General features: G+C 27.7%; 2 protein-coding genes across 2 annotated transcripts in view; both read left to right on the top strand.

Moving 5' to 3' along the window:
- The first annotated feature begins 2,845 nt into the window (after positions 1–2,845).
- Positions 2,846–8,379, top strand: LOC135930894 (uncharacterized). The gene is made up of 5 exons (XM_065467693.1): positions 2,846–2,958; positions 6,668–6,805; positions 7,628–7,844; positions 7,902–7,997; positions 8,167–8,379. Exons 2-5 carry the CDS (start codon positions 6,729–6,731, stop codon positions 8,377–8,379), a joined length of 603 nt encoding a protein of 200 aa, XP_065323765.1. The 5' UTR covers positions 2,846–2,958; positions 6,668–6,728.
- A 4,599-nt stretch (positions 8,380–12,978) lies between these two features.
- LOC135922451 (E3 ubiquitin-protein ligase mib1-like) overlaps positions 12,979–23,403 on the top strand; it is a 41,947-nt gene continuing 31,522 nt past the window's right edge. The window contains 6 exon segments of the mRNA XM_065456823.1: positions 12,979–13,415; positions 17,537–17,708; positions 18,298–18,748; positions 19,634–19,700; positions 21,275–21,405; positions 21,495–21,571. Of these exon segments, the coding sequence (XP_065312895.1) occupies positions 13,031–13,415; positions 17,537–17,708; positions 18,298–18,748; positions 19,634–19,700; positions 21,275–21,405; positions 21,495–21,571 (1,283 nt within the window). The 5' untranslated portion in view covers positions 12,979–13,030.

A 23,403-nucleotide genomic window follows, 5' to 3' on the forward strand; every position in this document is an offset into this window, starting at 1 on the left:
AATAAACACCGGCTTCTATACCCCATCAATATAATGCAACAGCGCTCCTCCTATACCTTTATTAGATGTATCCACCGCTAATATCACCTCCAATTCATTGTTAAAACACACTAGAACCTTTCCTATTCGACATTTTAATTCTTTGAAGGACTCCTCTTGTTCATTTGTTAAATCAAATTTTCTTCCTTTCTTTAACAATTGATATAGCTGCTATTTGAGCAAACCCTTTCACGATCCGATGATAATAGGATATATTTCAATGAGGGTTTGATGAGAGTATTTTTTTTTTTAAAATTTAGATTAAAGTTCCAAAAATTGGATGTGTTAAAGTGTGGGTAAAACAGATTCAGGTAAAGCTAAAGATATAAAATGTTATCCTTAGGAGTTAAAAGAAGATATCATGGCGTTATTCATCGAATATGATGCCAAAATGAAGAAAGAGATATAAGATTTAATGGGTACAAATCTAAAATTCCCATTTTCAAGGTTGTGATAGACCCCAGTTAAAATCCTCCAAATATTTAATATTTCCTAAAATATTCCTAAAAAATTTATGGAAACATAACTTCATTATTTAAATGAAAAGGAAGAAGATCTAAAAATAAAATAAAATATTTTGATTAAATTAAATATTATTTTTTTAATAAGCCTTTAAAAAAATTTCCCATGAACACCTTACAGTTGGAAAAAGTGCTTATAGGGGAAACAAAAAAGATTAACTTTATTTAATAATTTTAAACCTCAAGATTTTGGAGGGCATTGGAATTTAAAATGAATATTTCAGATTTAGCTTTTTAGAGTAAGACCTTTTTTTAAAGGAGAATTCAGCTCTATATAATCTACGACCTAAGATATTTTTAGATGGTTCACAGATGATGCCATCATCCAGATACCATATATTTTAGTGTTGTTAAACGGCTCGTTTTGAGCCGATTTTTAAAAACGGCTAATTCAATATTTTAGCCAGAAATATTGCCTAAGACTCTAGATTTCGCTAATTGATGTCTAGATCTTTGTGCCATATAGCAAGATCTTCAGTCTTGCGTAATATTATTCTAGGTAAAATAATGAGTTAACCGTTTTAAAAATCGGCTCAAATCGAGCCGTTTAATAACACTAATATATTTACGTATAAGTTAAAAAGAGTTTTTAAAGAATGAATTAAATTATGTATGCCCAAGCTAAAGACGAGAGGAACCACAGGGTTCCCTTGTTGTATAACCTCAACAGAAAGGATTGTATATAATCCCAAAATTTAAGAGGGGTTCCATAGTCATATGCCTGTCAATAAATTTAACATGCACTGATAATTATTTATAAAATATGTTCAATAATAATTTTCTGAATAAAGAATTAAAAGCACTTTTTAAATCCAGCTTAGAGACTACGGTACCTGGTAGAGAATCATCGAGGTATATACGTAGAGTAAAGGGTTATTTTGCCTTCCTTTTTTTTATTAAAGCCTTTTTAATATGTTTGTAACATTTTTGAAGCAACAGGTTTGATGCACTCAAAGTTATCTTAGCTATTAGTCTCCTAAAAAGAGGCCTTATTGCAATCGGCTGATCCTCGTCATCAGGCTTAAATAGTGCAATTAATCTTGCAACAAAAAGGAATTGAAGTACTTACTTTTTAGGGCTAATTAAAAATTGGAGACAAGGTCAAAAACTGTCAATTCCCTTAAAAGATAGAACTGTTTTTGTTTTCTTTATTTAAAAAAATCGCAATCATTGGGAAGTATCTCTGGCCTTGTTAAGAGTGTGACTTGCCAATCTGGTAGTTAGTTCGAAAACAGAGGACCATATATTTTTTTTCTGAATCAAGGTTCCGTCTTAGGGTACGCGTGATTCTATCTCTTGATATAAAGATTAAATAAATTTTGAGCCTTAGAATAAAATTGGTCGTTGTTTATCAAATTAAGTGGTTGCTTAGAAAATTACTATTTGTCGACCTTGGCAATATTTAAAATCAACCATAAAAATTAAAATGAGTTAAAAATAAAATATCCCCAAGAGGGAAATATTTTTTTACGTGGTTAACAAATAGCCTTATACTTAAAAATTAAGGCAAATAAATGAAATCAATTTAATTGCAAATTTTACAATATCCAGATTTTCTAATAAATATTCATAATTCCTAGGGAAGTGCAAGTGCGCCATCTTGGATTCTTCCACCCATGATTGTTACTCATTTATTTTTAATGACACACACACATAAGATAAAATATTAGTTTTAGTGTATGTTGATTCATCATGCGTGTAGTATATATATTATATAACTCGAGTGCAATTTATTTTTAAACTGTTATTAAAAATTTTAAAGCCTTATAGCACTTTGTAATGGTATAATAAATAATTTTATACCTTTAGTTTGATATTCGTAATGAACTAATTAATATTCTAGTAGGAATTATTCGAATTGAGTAAATATTATTCAAATAGAAGTGTTATATTTTCGACTCGTTATATCTTAGCATTTAGGTCAATATATTTTTTAGGTAAATATAACCTCGACCCATTTAACATTGTTCCAAATATTTTTACTACTCCCGTTTTTCTTCTTCTTCTGTTATTATATTCTTTTACTATCATAAGAAAGCGAAATTACTTTACACGCTATACAGTTACAGATAAATATTTGAAGATCATTTGTTTATTTTATGGTTTGTTTGTTATTTTTGACTAAAATTTTTTTTTTCTCATTTCTTGTTTACATTGCAGAATAGGTTACAATTTTCTTGATATAACTAGTATTCCAATCTAAATATTTAATTATTTAAGATAAATAGAATTTTTTTTTTGAATAATAATAATAATAATATACAAATTATAAACTATGCGCCCATTTTTAAAATTTTTTTAAAATTATCTCACATAATTTATAACCCTTCGAAAATGAATAACAATCTATTCGTGTTCATAGCTATAACATTTTTGTCAATTCTAGCGACCCCGGAAGGTATAATTATTATTACTATCGTTAGATATAATAATCTTATTTTTTTTTTTTAAAAAAATAAAATTTTTTCGGATGAATCAATTCGGTCGTTTAAAATAATTCTATACAATAAAAATGAATCCATCCCAATTATATACATGTTTCTAACCCCATTAGCATAATTTTTGGAAAAGCTCTTTAAAAAGGGAAGATTCCATTCTCAGCATGAAATTAAAGTCCTCGAAAGCGAAACAAATTGATAACCGAATTAATATCTTTATTTTAAAAATATATAAAGCTCATCCCGAAATTCTTAAATAACAGGCTCTTAATTTTATGCATTTATAAATTGCTTTTTAAAAAATATTTAATTTAAGTCATAAAATATCTTATTAAAATCTTTAAAAATAAAGGTCAACAGGCCCGGACCTGAAACCACCCTAGTAATAAAACGGATTTTAAAAATGTGTGCAAGGCTACTTCAATAGAAATTAAGTCCAGACCCAAAAACGCACCGCCAAATTTTGATAACATTTTTCGGGGAAAGAGCGCTTTATTTATCAAATTTCACAATAAAATATTATTGTTTAAAAATAATAATAAAATGACTACACACTGAGATCCCGACAATAACAACATTTTCTATATAATTATATACAATTTTACTACTTTAATAAATTATATTATTTATTTTTTATATTAATAAATACAAAAGCTCAAAGGTGAATATCATTATCATTCATTATACAAAATATATAAATATACACCCCCCCCCCTCACTTCCCTCCCCTAAAAGGTATACTCATCCATAAAGCTTAAACGTTTTAGTTTTTTATGCCCTTTTCTTAATTATTCATGTAGTTTGAATAACAGGTGTTAAGAATATTTGCAAACCTGAATTGAGGCATTCCGACTCAGGTTGGATACCTGATTTGGGGACAAATCTTTTGAATAGTGAAATAATTAATCAAGGAATTTACGAATGAGTAGAGTTGGGTTAGAGTAAATATATAGTAGAGATCTGCAACGCCCGGCTAAAAGCCCAGCCGCGGGTGGAGCATGGCTTAAATTTTAACGCAATTTACACTGTAATCAGAGAGAGCCCAGCAAAGTTTCTGATTTTTCATAAAATTTTAAAAGACTATCCCGACTATTAAAATTGTGACAATATATTTTTTTGAATTTCAAGCTAATATTTTTTATTTTAATTAATATTATCTGAAAAAAATTAGTGTATTTTAAGAGTTGTCTAACTCTTAAATCTAAGAATTATATTAAATTCGTAAAAATTTAAAACAAAGTTATTTACGATTATTATCCAATTACAAATATGCAATGTAATATCAAACAAAATTGATTTATAAACGGTTGTTCTAAATAGATAGCGTTAAAAGAGAAGATAAAAAAGCCTTAATTGACATAAGAGGGGGGGGGGTTAAATATAGATAATAAAGAAAGTAAGAAAGAATTGTATAAAAAATTTTAACGATCCAGGGCGGACTTAGGTAAAATTATACTGGGTCTAGCCTCCTGTCTTTTCGTAAAATTTTAACGGGCCGGTCATATTTATTAACGGGCTCCTTTTAATATATAGAGTCCCCTGCAAACAGAGTAGCACTCGGTCTCTTTTTTGTTGATAATAATTTCCCTTTTTCTTTGTTAATTTTAATTTAGATTTTGTTTGCTTGGGGTATAGATAAACTAGTTTTTTAAATAGACTATTGAATTCATTCTTTGCCCGGGTCAATCTTAGCTAGGTTCTCTGTGCACCTTTAAAGCCTACATTGCATATTATACATTTAGAATGATATACGCATTGCATAGAAAATCAGACTATATAAAATTGGGTATATAGCAAATAGACGTTGAATTTAAATGAATGAATTAAACGATTGTAATATATTTTTTTAAGTTAATAAGCTTCCCATTAACTTATAATTTTGGCGCAAATAAACATGGAATACTTCTAGCTCAATTTGCGCCATCAATTCCTCTAACGTTTTCTTTTTCTGAATGACCGATAGTAATATATTTAGAAAATATATATATATATAATTTTTTAATATATAAAATATGAATTATGTAAGATTAAGAGAAAAATCTTTCCAGCTCCTCAAATAAAATTCTCACTTGATGTTATAACCAGCCCGCCACTGGTGGGTGGGGAGTGTTATCAGAAAGATTTTTTATTAATTAATAAATAATAATTATTTATTGTTTTCAAATAAATTTTATTTTTGTTTTAAATAGTGGGATTTCCGAAGAGATTATTAATCAGGTAATGAATATAATTAAGACAATTTTTTTTTTAGTTAAAGGCGATAATAGTGACGTATATCAATGTATTTAGTTGATTCTCTCACTGGTAGAGGGAGAGAGATATCGTGCTATTTACCGCGCTCAGCATTAGAGCTTGCTCTATTTTTTAACGCTGCGTTAAAAACGTCGCAAAAATCTGAAATGCTCTAAAAATTGGCAACAAGACGACGATTTTTAAGCGCTGCTATAAACTGACACTGCATTTTAAAAATTCCGCTATAATTTAAGAAAATTTTTATAAGCTGCTGTTTGAATTATTTTAGAATTTAATCATTTATAATTTCAGTAAACTTTGAATGTCATATAAAAACAAATCGTGGACAGTTTCAATTTATGTTTGAATTTATTAATAATTAAGATTATTAATTCTAAATAGCTTATCAACCTTATAAATTATATGCATTAAAGATAATTAGTATTAAAATGTACAAACTTAATCAACTTTTCTAAATGACGTGAACAAAAAATAGCTTTTTGTTAGGACATTACTATTATGTTTAGTTAAGTCGTATCTCTATAAATAGTGTTGTTAAACGGCTCGATTATTTTTAAAAACGACTAACACAATATTTTTACAGAAAAATATTAAGCAAGCCGGAAGATATTGATTATAGATGGCACAAAGGGTTGGACATCTTTGCAAAATCTTGAGATATAGGCAATATTTTTCTGGCTAAAATATTGAGGTAGCCGTCTTTAAAAATAGGCCCAAATCGTGCCCTTTAACAACAAATAAATGTTGATATTAGTAAAAATTTTTTAGATTATGCCTTATGCGTAGAGTAATTTACAAGTAATTCTTTAAGATTTACGATTGATAAATTTTTAAATTTATATTAGTTCATATTACACCTTATATAAAATTAGTATCGTTAAAATAGAGCATCAATAATTGGTATTTATATTCATACTTTATAATCAGAAAATTATTTTAATATACAAAATAATATAAATTTTTAAGCTATATTGAACTCAACTTGGGTGGCAACCAACTTTTATATCTATTAAATAATGATCAAAGCAGTATATAAATATTCTAAGAAAAATAAAATTATGTTAAAAATAAAGTCGAAATATATTTAGTTCTATATTTATAAATGAGTTTTAAAACCACCTTTAAATCGTTTTTCATTTCTTCATTATTTCTTTAAAACCCAATTTGAGGTATTCTCATTTAGGACACTAATAAAAAAAAGAGTTAGGAATAATTCTTGTTCTAGCATTAATATGTTACCGTTGGGCGGTACTTGAAACTTGTAATTACCCCCATTTAAACTTGTAGGTATGAAAATATATATAAATTTTAAAACCAACAAATAAGAATAAAATGTAAGACTTTTTAGCGTTAAAATTTTTTTTTTCTAGTCCTCTGTTTCTGTTATATTCTTCTAATTATATATATATGTTTTAGTTTATTCCAGGCAAAAGCTTTACCTTGAATAGAAAGATGTTAAGAGTGTGTTTGTTAAATCATGAAGATAACGGTACATATTATTGTTACGATTTTTCAGGCTATCGATTTGCACCAATCCCGGAGGCCGTTAATAAGGTTAGGCACTTAAACATTTTTATTGGTTTTTTTATTTAAGGCAAATTTATTTTGTTATCAACAGTTAGTTAATTTGGACTTCTTTATTAAAATAAAAAATAAATAAAATCAAAATTTCGAATCATTTAATTTCAAACTAGATGGAGATTATGAAAGTTGGCGGAACACTCTACACTAAGGAATATTATACCGGCTTCTATGTTCTGAAAATAGGGAAGGGAATAAAAAAATTAACCGTAAACGCTAACAAGGAGGAAGTTCAAAGCGAACTTAGCGTAACGAATTTCAGGATTCAGCAAAACACTTTTCGAACACCCAATATGCTATACCCACATTTTAGTTTGATTCCTAAATGATTAATAATTGTTTATGAAATCATTTTGAAGCTGTGGTTAAATGCAAATCATATGGTGACACTGACACGCCATTTTGGTTTCCCCGTATAAAAATTTTTAAATTTTTTTTAATGTAAGCTATTTATAATGAAAAAACTAAAATGGCATGTCAGTGTTACCAGCTGATCTATCATTTATAGACTTTGAATTAATATCCCGCCAGTCTAAATCCTATTGTTTATATAACAATTGATAATTTAATATTAAATCCTAAATGAAGGATAAAAACTGAACGATACATTCTTATGCAAATATTATATTTATTATATCTCCCATTAGAATCTTACGTTGATTACGAAGATGTTTGTGATTTAGTTAAATCACCGATTATTTATAATGTGTACAGACGGGGACGTTTCTTTGAGTAATATATTTTGATAACATTTTATGGTAAAAATTGATAAACTCTGTTGTTTATTAAATCCAGCGCTATCCCTTTGGCATCAACTAAAAATGGTGTCGTAGAAAGAGTAGAATCTGAATACCATGTTGCAACTACAATGTATAGGAATGACAATAATAAAATAAAGAAGAATAAGAATATCCCACGAGTGCAGAATGTTTTCCATATGTATTATCGCACCATGATTGGCAAATTATTTAGCAACAAGAAAGATTACCGAATCGAAGTTAACCCACATAGGGTAATTTACAAGTGATTACATATGTCAATTAAATTTTTCTCTCTTTTTTTTGAACAGGTAAAACTGAACGTAACGGGACTAGACATTACCGTAGTAATATTTAATATAGATAACCCAGAAGTGGATGTATTTTTGAGCACAAAATTTGATGAAGTTTGTTCAACGAATTATACATATTAATATATTGTTTATTGTAAACTTGTAGATAATTAAAATAGATAATGAATCTCAGTTAAAATATTAATATTATATACCATTAATATATTATAGTATATATTCGATTTTCATTTTCATTTTTATTTCTTCTTTTATTTAATCCAAGGCAATAATTATCCAAAATTCGAATGGGGTGAAGTTCAGAACTAAGCAAGCTATTAATGGGTCTACCATTTACAAATCTATGCGTTACCCCAAGCATTTAATTGCTCGAATTGAAATAAAAAAATATTATCCCAAAAACAAAAGGCAATATAAATTCCCGAAAGGCTTCTATATTCGCTTAGAAAAACTATTCAAAAAATGTCAGTTTGCTTAAATATATATATATCTTTTTTCTTCTTCAAATAATAGCAATAAAATATGCAAAATAAAATTTTAGTTAAATGTTAAGATATTTGTATTTCAAAATTAATTACTAGTTTAATTATTATCATATATGTAATATAAAAAAAAGGTAAGATGTATGTGTTTCCATTACTTTCATTTAATTTTCAAAATGTTATTAAAAAAAATTTAGTTTATTATTTTCAATAGAAACATACAATTTGTAAATGGTATACAATACAACACAATCAAATATAGAAATTTAGCAAATAATAGTTTTGTGAAAATATAATTGTAACTATAATTTAGGTAAAATCAACTTTGCACTGTATTTACTTATATTTGTATATTAGTTTCTTTCTAAAGATACAAACGCAGATCTTTGAGAGCCTATGTGTTATGTTGCTTGTTATAACTGTTGTAAAATGTAATTGGAGGTAACCTAGAGTTTTTAATGTGATGATCCTGTAAAACCGGGTATATGTATTAAGATTTGGGGGAAAAACACAATAGGAAGAGATCATGTTAAGAGTTTCCGCCTTTTAAAAAGGGATGTGTAGCGCTGTTTGCTTTTTTTTATTAAGAGAAATATTGGATGGTTCGAAGAAGTTAAGGGGCCCTGTAGAATGAGAGATTTTGACAATAGATAATTGATATTTTAATGATGCAGATGAGTTAAATATTTTGGAATGGGCTAGGCATGACAATTTCCCTGTAATACTATCATAGGTACCAACCATTTTACACCTTTAAATAACTTAAGTCAACGATTGAAAGATCTGATACGAGTAATTTATCACTAAATTTAATTTGTTCGAGTGTATAACACATCAGACGTTTATTTTATAGTAGCTCTCAATTAAGTGCACATTAATATTGCAACAATTTGTTTGTCTAGCTAGGTAGTAACGAGGCTTGTGAATCTAAAGCATATAATTTCGCCTCAACAAATAAATAAATCTAGTGATTCTTGATCGATATTATTACTCAGTTTTCTAAGTTGTATTAATAGATTAAATATTTTTTATATGTAAATAATTATGGATATACAAAATAATGCTCTTATAATATGTAATAGGATTATTTTTATTTTTAAATATTAACATAAATGTTGGGTTATTTTTTTTTCATGAGACATTAGAACTAAATTATGTTTGCTTATTCCTTTATCGATTCATAAAATCCACATGTACGTAGAGAATGAAGCCACACATGAAGGCGTTGATAACCTAATGGCAATAGCTGTTAAATCATTTATAAAATTCGTTAAATGCAATATGACACTTTTCTTACACATAGTATTGATAATATTTTTAAAATCATGTTTTTCTACCACTTCAGCTGCTAATAATCCCTTTGAAAATTTCATTTCATGATGTGATGTTTCAATATTAAAGTTTAATAAAGACACATTAGAGTCATTTTATCTGCAATAAAATAACTTAGGTCAAGAGACAATATATAAAAACAATGTCATAATCATGGTCAGTAAATCTTTTTAAAAAATTCAATAAAATAATCAATTATTTTATTACATAATAATTTCCTTTATAAGAAAGAAATCCAATTTAAGTCCTACAATCAAATTTTAATTTGGCATAAACCAGTGACGAAGCATCAAGTTTACTACTAGGGAAGCAATCAAAATTTTTTTTTAAATTTAATTATTAGTGAAATCATAAAAAAATTAAAATATATAAATAAGTAGAATTCGACTTTGTTTTTGAATAAAATGATCAAGTACAGAGTTATTGCTAGATTTAAAATTAATTCAATCGATATCATAAATAGATTTAAAATTTACATTAAAATTTAGCGGAATATCTATAAAATTATTTTACAAAACTCTAAATAAAATTTATTTATTTAAAATAATTATGTGCATCAATGTTATTGTTTATAATTAATGGGCGTCATGGCTAAGCAATGATTTATAGATTCTTTAGAATGATAAAAATATTCTTCACAATCTTGAACAGATATCTATAGATATAAATGGGGAAAAATAAGCTTCGTTGATTATTTGATTAAGTTGCAATAAGTGGTATTTATATCTATTTTTAAAATAAGTATTAATATTGTACATATATATTTTAGTCTTAAAATTTTTATAATATATATTTATTTAAATAATATGCTCATATATGTGAGATAAAATTTGCACTTAAATATATTTTTATTTTTTAGATAAAAAAAAGTGTTAAATGAAAGTATATCAAAAAGTATCTATACACAGATACCTCAGAAATAATATATAGATACAGATACTTTTTATATAATCTGATAATCTTAATAAATTTTCAGTAATATAATTATAATTATTAAACATTAATTATTGCTTATAAAAAAGTAAATATTTTTTATTTAAAAAAATAAAGAAAAAAAATATAGTATAAAAAAATTTTTTCTCTTTTATTTATTAAAAAAATATGCATTTTTTAATTTGCTTCCCCAATGCTTCTTTCTTAAACGTAAAATTACACAATATTTTCGCATGATTTTCTCTTTATTTATTAAAAAAAAAGCAATATTAAATTTGCTTCCCTCATGTATACATTTTTTTAGCGTAGTAAAATATAATGGTAAATTTTTTAATGTAGTAAAAAAAATAGTAATTTATTTAACGTAGTAGAAATAATAGTCATTCTTCTTAACGTAGTAAAAATAATATTAATATTTTTAACGTAATAAAAATTATATTAGTTTTTTTTAACGAAGTCAGATAAGTTTTTTTTAAACATATTATAGAGATTATATTAAGTTTATTTAGAATTTTTTAGGAAAAACTTCAAGGGAAGCAATGTCTCCCTAGCTTCTATAGAAGCTTCGTCACTTGTATAAACCAAAAATTCTTAAATATTATTTGGCGTTTTACAAACACTTGTGGATTTTTCTTGGGTCAAATTAAATTTTGATATAAAATTTTTACCTCTTTAATTTTTTGATATATTAATTTGGAGTCAACACAGTTTTTAACATCCATTATTGTTATAGATGCAATAAAATAATATTTTAATATTAATTAAAATAAAAAAAAATTATAACAAATTAACATAAATTAATAAATTAACATAAATTAATAAATTAACATAAATTATAATAAATTAACATAAATCATAATAATTATAAAAATATTATATAAATAAATTATAATATTAATTAAAATAATCTATAAGAATATATAATAATATTTCCAATAATCGAAATAATGAATAAAAATGAGATATTAATTTTGAGATAAATGCTTAAAATAATGGAAATAATATTGATGTTGAGAATATTTTAGACAAAAAAGACGAGGCCATGAAAGAGTTGATATATTTAATTAAAATATTTACTCGTTTATTTTATATTTATTATATAATAAGAATAGATATTGATTTTGAGATAAATGCTTTAAATAATGTAAATGAAAGCAATATCGATGATGAAATTTTAGACAAAGAAAGATGAGGCAATGAAAGAGTTGAAGTTGAAACAAGTACATTTAATAAAATACAGTTTTTCAATTTCAAACTAAGCTCTAGATAATAAAAAAAAGATTAACTGTAGCTGTGAGAGATGTAAATATTGAAAGTAAAATAATAAGAGAAAGAAAATAAGTAGATTAATTTCTATATTGGATATTTTATTTGTATGTTAGGCTCAATTAGGATATTTCTGATGGAATTATATTTTCTAATGTAATCAAAGAAAAATAAAATATAGGCATGGAATCTGATGAGGATGCTATTGCAAACTTAATTGTCGGCAACAATCCTCATAAAGATATGGATAATATAAGAAAAAAAATATTTTTTTTATCACTTTTTTTACTTTCAAAATTTACTTTCTTTGATATTATAAATAATTATTACTTATTATTACGGAATAGAGGGAGGGGGGGGGAGACGCCATATATATTTTATTAGTTCAGCCCCTTGGGATTGCAGACTAGTGTAGTCACTGATATACTAAATATTTTAATATTCTTCATCTCTTAAGATGTAAAAATACAGCAATAAAAAGTAAATGTAATTACATTTTCACCTGAATTAGTTATTGTAGTAGAAGAAATTATATCATATCAAATATCGATTTTAAATGTTATTGATTACGCACAATTTGATGGTTCAGCAAGATGACCAGTATTTATATATATCCTTTTTCAGTATTCTTATAAAACAATATTGAACTTAAAATCAACTTTATAAGAATTTTATGTTTTTTTTTATAGATTTAATAATTGAATTAAAATTTTTTAACTTGTATTTTCTTATATATTGGAGGACCGTAATATAGAGACCATTTCTGAGAGCCAAAAAAAGTCAGAAGAAAGATTAAGAGGCCGAAAATTAGGGAATCTGCCCCCACGTGGCTTAGGCCAGTGCCCTCAACATAAATTTAGCCACCCCAATCACGCATTTATATAAATATTTCTGCACACCACACAGACACTAGGCTTGTATCTAGATTGATATTTATACGGAAGACAAAATAAGTAATTTTAATAAAAAGAAATCAAATTAGTGATGAGCCAGACAGGTCCATATAATATAATCAATCAAATTTGACAGCATATATGACAGATATTTACTATCCTTTTTTTTATTGTAGAGATAAAACAAAACATATGATTTCAATAAAATATATTGAACAAATCTATGGAATCTTTAAAAGACAGTACTAGTCATTTAAAGTCGCCTATCAGTTATAGGCCAGAATTATTTAGGAGCTTGGAAGATATGGCTTGCTCATCATCAGTTATTAATTATAATAATGATAAAAATAAGATAGAAAAGTCAAAAAAAATTGCCCCTCAAAATAATGATGACAATATGAGCTTTTTATCTGAATTCATAGGCTCAAGAGTTGTTAGAGGTCCTGATTGGAAATGGGGAAAACAAGATGGTGGTGAGGGATATGTTGGCACAGTTAGGAATTTTGAATCACCTGAAGAAGTCTTAATAGTTTGGGATCATGGAACAGCAGCAAATTATAGATGCTCAATGTTTTATGATTTGAGAATCCTTGATAGTGCATCTGCAGGTATGCTCAATTTTATTATATTGACTTTTAATGACTATCCTGATATTTTAATTAAATCATTTTAAAAAATAATATATTTTACTTACATTGGTGTAATATTGTTAAGCAGCCCAATTTAGTTAATCATAATCAAATATTTTAGCCAAATATTACACAACCCTCAAGATTTCAATAGATTTCCAAACCTTTTTGACATCTATGAGCAAAATCTCAACATTTGCATAATATTTTTTGGCTTTAGTCTTTAAAAATCAAACCATTTAACCACTTTACACTTGGATAACTTAATTAGGAATTTTATTTAGAAGATCCCCTCATCACACATTTTATTGGAGAGTTCTAGGCCCTTGGAAGCCTTTGAATAGATTACATTTTTTAAAAAAATATTGGCACAACTTTTATGCTCTTTTCCTGCAGATTTTTAATTATGGTCATTATTTCAAAAAAAAATTAATAAATATTAAATTTAAAAAATTATTATAATGATTTTTATCTTTTTTTCTTTATTTACATTTATTTTATATTTTAAAAATGCATGCATAAATTTATTATAAATGAAGAATATTATATATTAGTTATAAATAATGCATATCAAAACTTTTTTATTTGACATGGTGGACATCTTTTCCCCTACAGATAAATTTAAAATTAATATATTTTGGGGAAAAATCTTTAGAAATCATAGTCTTAGTTTCAAATTTTGAAAGATAGGGGTGGGGAGGGGGTCATTATTAGGTGTGTTTCTTACATTGATTTTATTGGATACCTTTAGTCCCACTTATTATGATAGCATTTGATTATATTAAATTTTTATAAAAATAATTTTAGCTTGTTTTTTATATCTAAAGAATGTGTATAATATAGTTATTATTAATTTTTACTTATTTTTCTTTAAGAGAGAAGGAATTTGAGGGATTGATTATCTTATAAAAAATATGTAAGTAGCTAGTATTGGCTTAGAATAACAAAACAAATTCTATTGGTATGGTATTGATTTCAAACTATTGTATTGGTTTAAACATTATTTACATTGATATTGATCCATAAAATTTAGAGAAGCAAAATAATTAATTTATAGTTTACTCATGTTAAATATTCTTAAATCATCCCTAATATATTTTTGTGTGTTTTTTAACTAAACAAAACTTTATTCTACACCCAAACTTATCTTGAAAAGAGAGAAAATTATTATCAATATATATATATAATAATTAGATTGATTTTAACCAGCTATTTGTGTTGGCACTAAGGTAGTATTAATTTTTTAAAAATCCCAAATACAATATGATCTTATATTGTTTCGGGATTGTAAACCAAGACAAGAAAATATCGGTATTATTGCTAGCCCTTGTCATAGTCATCAAAAAAAATTGCTAGTAGCCGTAGATAATTTGAAATAACGCTAGCTAATGGTTTTTCTAAGTTAATTTTTTGTCCTCTTTATTTTAATTTTATATTTTCTTTGATCTTTTCCGTTTTTTTGTTTTGTTTCAATTAATAATTTAAAGTTACATTTTGCTGGCTTAAAGATAAATTTATTTATTTCCTCAACTACAGCTGTTAGTATACGCTAGAGAATAAATATTTCGGAATTATCGTTTATTAGTTTGTTTCCCAACCTACATACGTAGTCAATGTGATTCATTATCTGTAATAGACGCCTAGTGTTGTTAAACGGCTCAATTTGAGCTTATTTTTAAAACGGATTACTCAATATTTTAAGCAGAATAATATTGCCTGAGCCTCGAGATTTCACTTATAGATGTCCAAAGCTTTCTGCCATCTATGAGCAAAATCTTTAGGTTTGCTTAATATCGTTTCTGCATAAAATATTGATCTAGCCACTTTAAAAAACATCTGCTTAAATCGAGTCGCGTAACATTACAGAGCTCATTGAAAGGTATTTCGAAATTTCGTTTAAATGACTTTCAAAAGGGGCTTAAATTTCAATCAATTTACACTTTTTAAATTCTTTTTAATGAATGAGTCATTATTCTAGAATCAATGTTATTGTTTCATTCTCGAACGAAGGTTCACGAAAAATGAACCTAAATTTTGTTACCTTATGCTCGTACAAGTAGCTCCGAGAATAACCGTTTAACTCATTTGTTTGATATTATAGTTGTTAAATTCTGGTTCTTTACACGGTCTGGTATGAGTCCAATAAATAAATTTCAGTGAAGTTGCGGCTCATTTTTTTCTTCTTCTCACCAAAAGATCCTCAAAAATTATAGGTATCACAAATACTTTCGAGAATAGGATTTCTTAATTTTTGTACCTCGGTGAAAGTATCATCAAAAACTTGTGTAAAGTATCATACGTGTGTAACGAGTATTTTGCAACCTTTTTGAGAATTATTCGATATTCGTTTTAACTGCTTTAGTTTACCGTTATTCATTTGCTATGCCTCTGTTATTCGACAACAGTTTAGTACTTTTGTTGACCACTATTTGTTTACTCATATATGGGTTTGGTTTTGGTCTCTTACAACATACTCCACACTAGAGGTCTGCTATGGGCGGTATTAGCCCACAATCCCACCCGTCCAACATTTAAGAAATAACCCGCCCGCCCAACGCGCTCATAGTTTAAAAAAAATATACACGCCCGACCTTTGGTCTAAAGTTTTTTATTCGCCCGCTCATTATTTATAAAAAGTTTTTAACCCACGCCGCCCATATAATTTAAATAAGCTCATTCTTTCATTTTTTTATAATCTGCCAATAAAAAAAAATGCTTTAGTTTCGGCGTTACATCCCTACAAAAAAGTTTTATAATTTAGGAAATTGCTATATTAATAAGAATAAAAAAAAATTTAATTTAAAATTATGGATAAGGAATTTATTTTGATCTAATAAAATATTTATGTAATAATATAAAGTAAATATTTATTGATATTAAATCCAGCAATGCTAATTCGTTGTTCAGTAGAAGCACTGGTTGCTGGAATTGCCAATAATTTTCTAGCTAATCTTGATAGCTTTGATAAATATTTTTTTTTGTCGTTTCCATCAAAGTAGGATATCCACTCAAAGGATAAGTTTATACAAAAAGTAAAACCGTTTTAAAAAATTATTTAAATTAAAATTGTTTATAAATTGTAAACTTAAACTAACCTAAGTGGCCTAAAAGCTTGCTAAATTATACAAAAACTCGTTACCTTAAAATTTAGATATATTGTTATGTCATTAGGTAAGGTGCTCTCCTCTGTAACAGCCACATTTTCCCAATTGTTGTTTAATTTTGACGTGGATGCTATTTATTTCAAATATTGCATTTATAATTTAATAATTTTTAATTGAATTCTCTTAGCTTTTGGAGTGACGGGAAAAATCAGATTTTCATCCACGTTGATGTAATGTTTTATATATATTTGTTTACCTAATTAATTTCTTTCGAAGACAGCATCCTCAGTTATCGGTCCTTTGGTATTAAAAATGTTGAAATTTCAGGCAGCATATTTTTTTTAATGCTTACATAAATGATTTTAAATAACAAATATAAGTTGTAAATTTTTTAACCCGCTGGCCCACTCACCCATAGCTTAAATACTTTTCCTAACTTGCCCACTCGCCCGCCCATTTTTTAAATTTTTTTGGACCGCTCGCCCGCCGATGGGCGGGAGTTTAAAACAACTCTACTCTACACTACAGGCTTGTAAAACTAAACTTCTTTAAGTTTATACACAAGTTACATAATAAAATCGTAATTTAATATTTTTTGACCCATCTTAACCTCGTCCACATTGCCCCACCCCCTTCATCACCTTAAAAGACTAGTTTGCTACAAATTTTATTATATACTTTTTTTTGTAACTTTCAAAATAAAAAAAAGTGGAAAAAAAATAAATAAATAAAATCATTCATGTTATATTTATTTTAAATACAATTTGGCTTTTTTTTTTTATCCTGCATCGATTTTTATTATTTCATATCGTAATGATATTTTCTTCTCCATACTAAATTTGGTCATATTTTTTTTCAGATTTTATTTACATAACAAGTTAAAATAAGGAAACTAAAGAAAGAAAGAAAAAAGAAAGAAAGAAAGTTTATTAGCGCAAGACGAGATTGACAACAATTTTTTTAGAAAAATATTTATTATTATTATTATTCAAAAAGGCATCAAGCATGACAAGGTAACCTGCAATTATTGTCAGATTTCACCCGTTCACGGTATCAGGTGGAAGTGCGGAGAGTGCTCCAACGTAGATTTATGTTCGCTTTGCTATCACGGCGATAAACACAATACTAGGCACCGATTTTTTAGGATCAATAGGCCCCGTAGCGAAAAGTAATCTTGATAAACAATTTTATATAAAAGGAAAATATTATTCAGCTTATTATTTTATATATTACATATATATATCTCCATTACTCCCCTTAAGAGATGTTAAGAGTGGTGGCTATTATAATTGCTACGTTCACCTTTCTACTTATAAATGTCGATACTTCGATACTTTCAAATTATATATTAATTAATAATATATAATGCAAGCTAAATTCAGAAAGCTAAACTTAGGAGTTACCACATTTTTGCAGCTGATACCCCCCCTCCCCTCCTTCATATTTCCCCAAATGAAATATGATTGGTTACAATAAAAACTACTCCACATTTTTTTTTGAAGAGAAAAAATGATATTAATTTGATAGAAAAAATTCCATATTATCATTTTCCTTTCAAAAAATAACAATAGGAAAATTTTCTTTCACGTGACCGGTTTATTATAAAATTATGGTTACCTTTCTATACTGGATGATAAATGTAAAAATTAGCGATAGCGATTACATTTAAAATTACCTTTAAGTACCCTATTCACATATTTAAAATTTTAATTGTGTAATAAAAATCTCCAAACATTTACCTCCATTCATTTACTCAGAGTCCTTTTAGAGTCCAGACGCAAGTGCAAGAAAAAGATCAACCCCAGGGGGCTCTTTCCAGGTGCCCGAGTCGCTAGGGGGGTCGATTGGAAATGGGGCGAACAAGATGGCTGTGATCAGACTTCTAACGTTAACGAAAATTACTTACACAATAACCCGCTGAGTGTCGCGAAAACTAATTCACCTTCTTCCAACTTTCAAAATGTTCACGCTACCCTCTTTAAAAACAATATCGTCGGTAATAGCTTAATTTCCTCAAATGGCGGTTTCAAAAGGACGGGCAAGATAGTTGATTTGCAAGAGTGGACTAGAACCTGCCCCAGAAGCGCCGTTTACGTCATCTGGGATAGTAACAATAGCGGGACAACTGCCTCGAGTGCCACCGAAATTTCATCGGATTCGCATAGCAATGGGATCAAGAATTTGTACCGGGTCGGGTACCAAGGCATGGTTAAAAATATTTCTTTAGCAATAAATGGTTTATGTATTAGGTTTAATATGGTTTATTCAAAATAGAGATTTGTAAAGCCCGGCCAGTCTTAAAGCCCTGCTAGCGGACCAGTTGGGCCGAGATTTCCGGGGCGGGCAGGGGAATTCGTACTACTGATTTTTTTATAAAATTTTAATAAACCAATGAGGGGGGGCAATTAAAATTTTGATACTTTTTTGAATTTCAAGCTAATATTTTATATTTATATTTATTAATTACTATTTGAAAATAAGTTACAATGTGCTTATTTCTTTGTATTTCAAGAGCCTGCCTAACTAAAATCTTAAATCTATAAATAATACAATGAATTCACAAAAATAAATTAGGCAAATGATAATGTTTCAATTGCAATCACAATTACACAATACAGATATAACACGATTGATTTAATATGACTGCCATAATTTATATTGGGGAAAGATTGGATATAGATATTTAAAAATATGATTACCGGAAAATCCGTACAACAAAATTTAACGGGCTTGTGGCTGACTTTTCGTAAAATTTAAACGGTCGGTCTAGGCCAGACATAAATTTTAGCGGACCGGGCCGTGTAACTTGAGCAAATTTTTTTTATAAACTGAAAAGGGCCTAGATTTGCAGATCTCGAATTTGTTAACTGCACATAAGATTAAGAAGCCCACAAAAATCCAGATTTTGTACCCCCCCCCCCCCCCGTTATCTCAGGTATATTCTAACAAGCGAAAATTTCGCCTTGATGTAAGTAGAACATATATAATGTGCCTATAATTGAAATTTAAAGCGGTCGGCCGAAAATCGCAACTTTCTTGCTTCATTTGACATAATGACCCTAAAACATACATTTTGATTTATCATAATTATAGGTCGATTTGAAGGTCGTTAACGCGGGAAAGGGCATACCTTATTACAAGGAACATTTACCTTTGTTAGGTAAATTAAATATATATTGAATAAAAAATATTTTCATTTATATATTTTTTCCTCTTTTTTCAAACATTTTCCGAATTATCCAATCGGGTTGCGAAATAGGAAGGAAGAAAACATTCTCTTTGTCTCGCCATAAAATAATGAGTATAAAGGAATATAGTAAGACATTGTGCTCGATTGGCAGCACAGGTCGTACTTCCTTTCTTTGCAAGAAAATTAAAAAAAAAATATTAGGGTGTAGTGCCTCAGCAGACCAGTCGAAGCTGATGCCATTCAAAACCCCAAGTCACTTATGAGGTATTGATCTCCACACTAGATAACTAATAGAAATAGGGAGGAGGTGGGGTAATTCGTTGACTACCAAATCATAAAATTCTGAGCACTATAATCGAACTTTTTGAATTTGCATCTTCGTAACCCGCTTATACATATTTATCACGTATTTCGCGTTACATAATGTTATTTTTGTTTTGTTAATTAACCTTTTATATCAGCTAATAATTTTTTCGTTAATTTTTACTCCTTATTTTACGCGTTTTAGATACCTTTTTTTTAAACAATAAATATATATTTTCTCTATATATTTTGAGATAAATCATAAAATAAAATTTTGTTTAAGATGGATAATTCTTTTAATTGTACCACATTTGTACCATCTGAATTTTTTTTCTAACTAACGTGGGCTACCACTCTATTTTTCTTTGAGTGAGAATAAAAGATCAGCTTACATAAGATTATATGTTTTATATTAATATATTTGCCAAAATCACACTTTACTATTAGCATAGCAATTTCTTGTTTGTTACCCGATCATCAGAGCAAGAAAATGTTAATTTTTTTTTTTAAAAGAAGGAAAACATCATATTCATGCTATTTGTTTATGCAGGAATCAATCCCTATAAAAGGATCGAATAAAGATGACAATCTTTTCAAAAAGATAATTGTGACCTAGTAGGATCAATTTTTTTTTAAAAAAAGGAAGAGTATTGCATAATTTTTATAAAATCTAGAAGAAATTTATATTAATTATTTTGCATTTAAGTTGGAATAGAAATTTCTTTTCTTTTAATCATTTTGGTCGAATGTTCGTTAAAATTGACTAAAAGTTTCTTTAAACAATGATTTAAAACAAAAATATCTAGCAATTTTTTTTAAAATAATTAAAATTGGGTATTAATTAGCAGATTAGAATGTAATTAATGACTTTCTTCCAAAAAACAATGAGCAACTTAAAATTGTTGCTAAAAAAAACTAATGAACCCTATTTTACCAAATTGGTCATTTTTGACATGTAGTTTTCAAAGGCTAAAATTTCATAGAAAAATTTATAATTCCGAGTTTTTTATTTCTAAATATGTCATTAATTAATCAATTCGCTTTTACCCAAATAAGTTAAAAAGTTTTAAGTTATTAATTTTTTATGTAAAAATGAAGGGTGGGCAGTCATTTATGGTCGGTAGTGTATATAATTTTTTTAAAAATTTACTTTACATAGGAATATTGTTGAAAGAAAAAAAAATGTTTCAAAAACTATATGAATTGCAATAAAAATAAATATTTTATATATTAAATACAAGGAGAACAAATTACATCCTCGTCGAACGTCGGAACTTTCAATATAGACGACAAAGTCAATATAGACCTCGATTTGGAAGTCGTTCAAAGTTTGCAACACACACACGGTGGTTGGACCGATGAGATGTTCGAAGTAAATGAATAAAATTAATTTAGCTTTTGTAGGTTATGCAAAAAAATGGCTTGCTATCTTAAATTATATTATAAACAATTTTATTAAAGTGTTTAGGAAGCACTGGGACCGTTATAGGGATAGATGAAGATCAAGATATTATCGTGATGTACCCAAGTGGTAACAGGTTTGTAAATATTTATTTTAAAAAATTACAATGTTTACCACTTAATTTAAAATAAATATTTAACGAGTAATTGCCCCCCCCCCTCTCCATCCTCACCGGGAAAAACTTCTCATTTTATAATTAGCGGGGATCCTTTCTCTCTTCAACTGAAATGACATTTTTATTTTTTTAGGGGATTTTTAAAAATATTCATTTATAGTGGCAAACTTAATTACCGTTACGCTATCAATTTTGAATGATATTTTGCAAATCGATAACAACTTATATAAACATTACTAAAAACACAAACTGGGCTCAATTAGGTCGCACTATTAAAGAGTGCAAACATTTTGGCGCTTAATTATTTTTTTAGATCAATTTGGAGATGATCGAAATATAATAAATAAAATATGCCCCATCTTAACTCAACATGATTAATCACCGATGCTGATACAAGCCATCAAGCAGTTATTAAATGGTAAATTTCCTGTGTCTGATTACAGAATTAAGTAGGACTCTTAAAATTCTATATAAAAAAACCTCAACCTCGTCAATATTTTAGCTGACCCTTATAAAATTACCATTCTTGGGTGGCTAAGGCACCCTAATTCATTTCCATGCTAAAAATAATTATTCCTACTTTCAAAAAAAAGATGATCTATTTTTTTCATCCAACTACAGGGGTATATCTCTCATGTTTATTGCGGCCTAAGTATTTAATAAAATACTTCTTAGTCGCATAATTCAACAGTATTCCTTCTGATTCAAGATGTCTTTGTAGAAAGTCTAAACGGGGTAGAGCAAATCCACGCATAAGACGCATTATCGACGATTAAAAACCGAAGCCTATCATTAACATAATTATATGTCTAGATTTTTGGGAATATCTTCTCACTTGATAACCAACTACGTGTCATGTTTTACGAATATTCTTCCAAAAATTTCTTTTCTTATAACGATACTTAAGCTGTATAATTAATCACTGGATTAGTTCGGATCTAGCCAACAACTGATTATCCTATAAATTGGATAATTTAACTGGTTTTCATATAGGGAGATATACACTGTCATCTTTCCTATTCACTATACTGATTGACGGACTTGATGAACTATTTTATCTCGCATTGCAATTTTGGTTACACGTATACCCCCAAGGCGGTCATTGAGTTATCCGGGGTTAAAAAAATTATAGGACTCTTTGCATATGATATTTTACATTCTCCGAAATGTATAATCTCGTAGGACCGAAAAAATATCATATCCAAAGGCTAAAATCTACACAAATTAAGTCCCACTATACAAACCTGCAACGGCGATAGCTACATGTATAATTTATTTCCGAGTTTAAATATCCAGGCTCCCTAACTTTTAAATACCGAAGTTTGTGTTTGGGTTGCCTTTTGGAAACCTTAATTGATTTGGAGATCCAACATATTCCCCACACGATAAGTTGCAATGGATAAGAAACTTGGGTCTGAAGCAAAAGAGAAATTTAAACAGGTTGCCTTTGTACATGACTGCACGAATAGAAAGAAAAAAGGAAACAAAATTCCATATCGATTCGCCGCATTAGGACAAATTAAAAAAAATATTTTTTTGAATACATTTGATATTAATTAATTTTAAATAAATGCCTAATATTAAAAACACTATGTTTCTTTGGGCTTAATATATATATTTTTTTTCTTTATTAAAATGATGTATAAAATAAATAACAAAACACCCCAAGTCCTAAACTACTCAAAACAATAGGGCAAAAGTTACGTTTAATCTCACAGGTGATCCAAAAGAAAGCTTTTAATTGCGACAAAGAATATCGATCAGAATTTTCGGATTCAACTATATAGTCTATA

This window comes from Gordionus sp. m RMFG-2023, chromosome 1, assembly GCF_954871325.1.
Source record: "Gordionus sp. m RMFG-2023 chromosome 1, tfGorSpeb1-WG-v2, whole genome shotgun sequence".
Taxonomy (NCBI): Eukaryota; Metazoa; Nematomorpha; class Gordioida; order Chordodea; family Parachordodidae; genus Gordionus; species Gordionus sp. m RMFG-2023.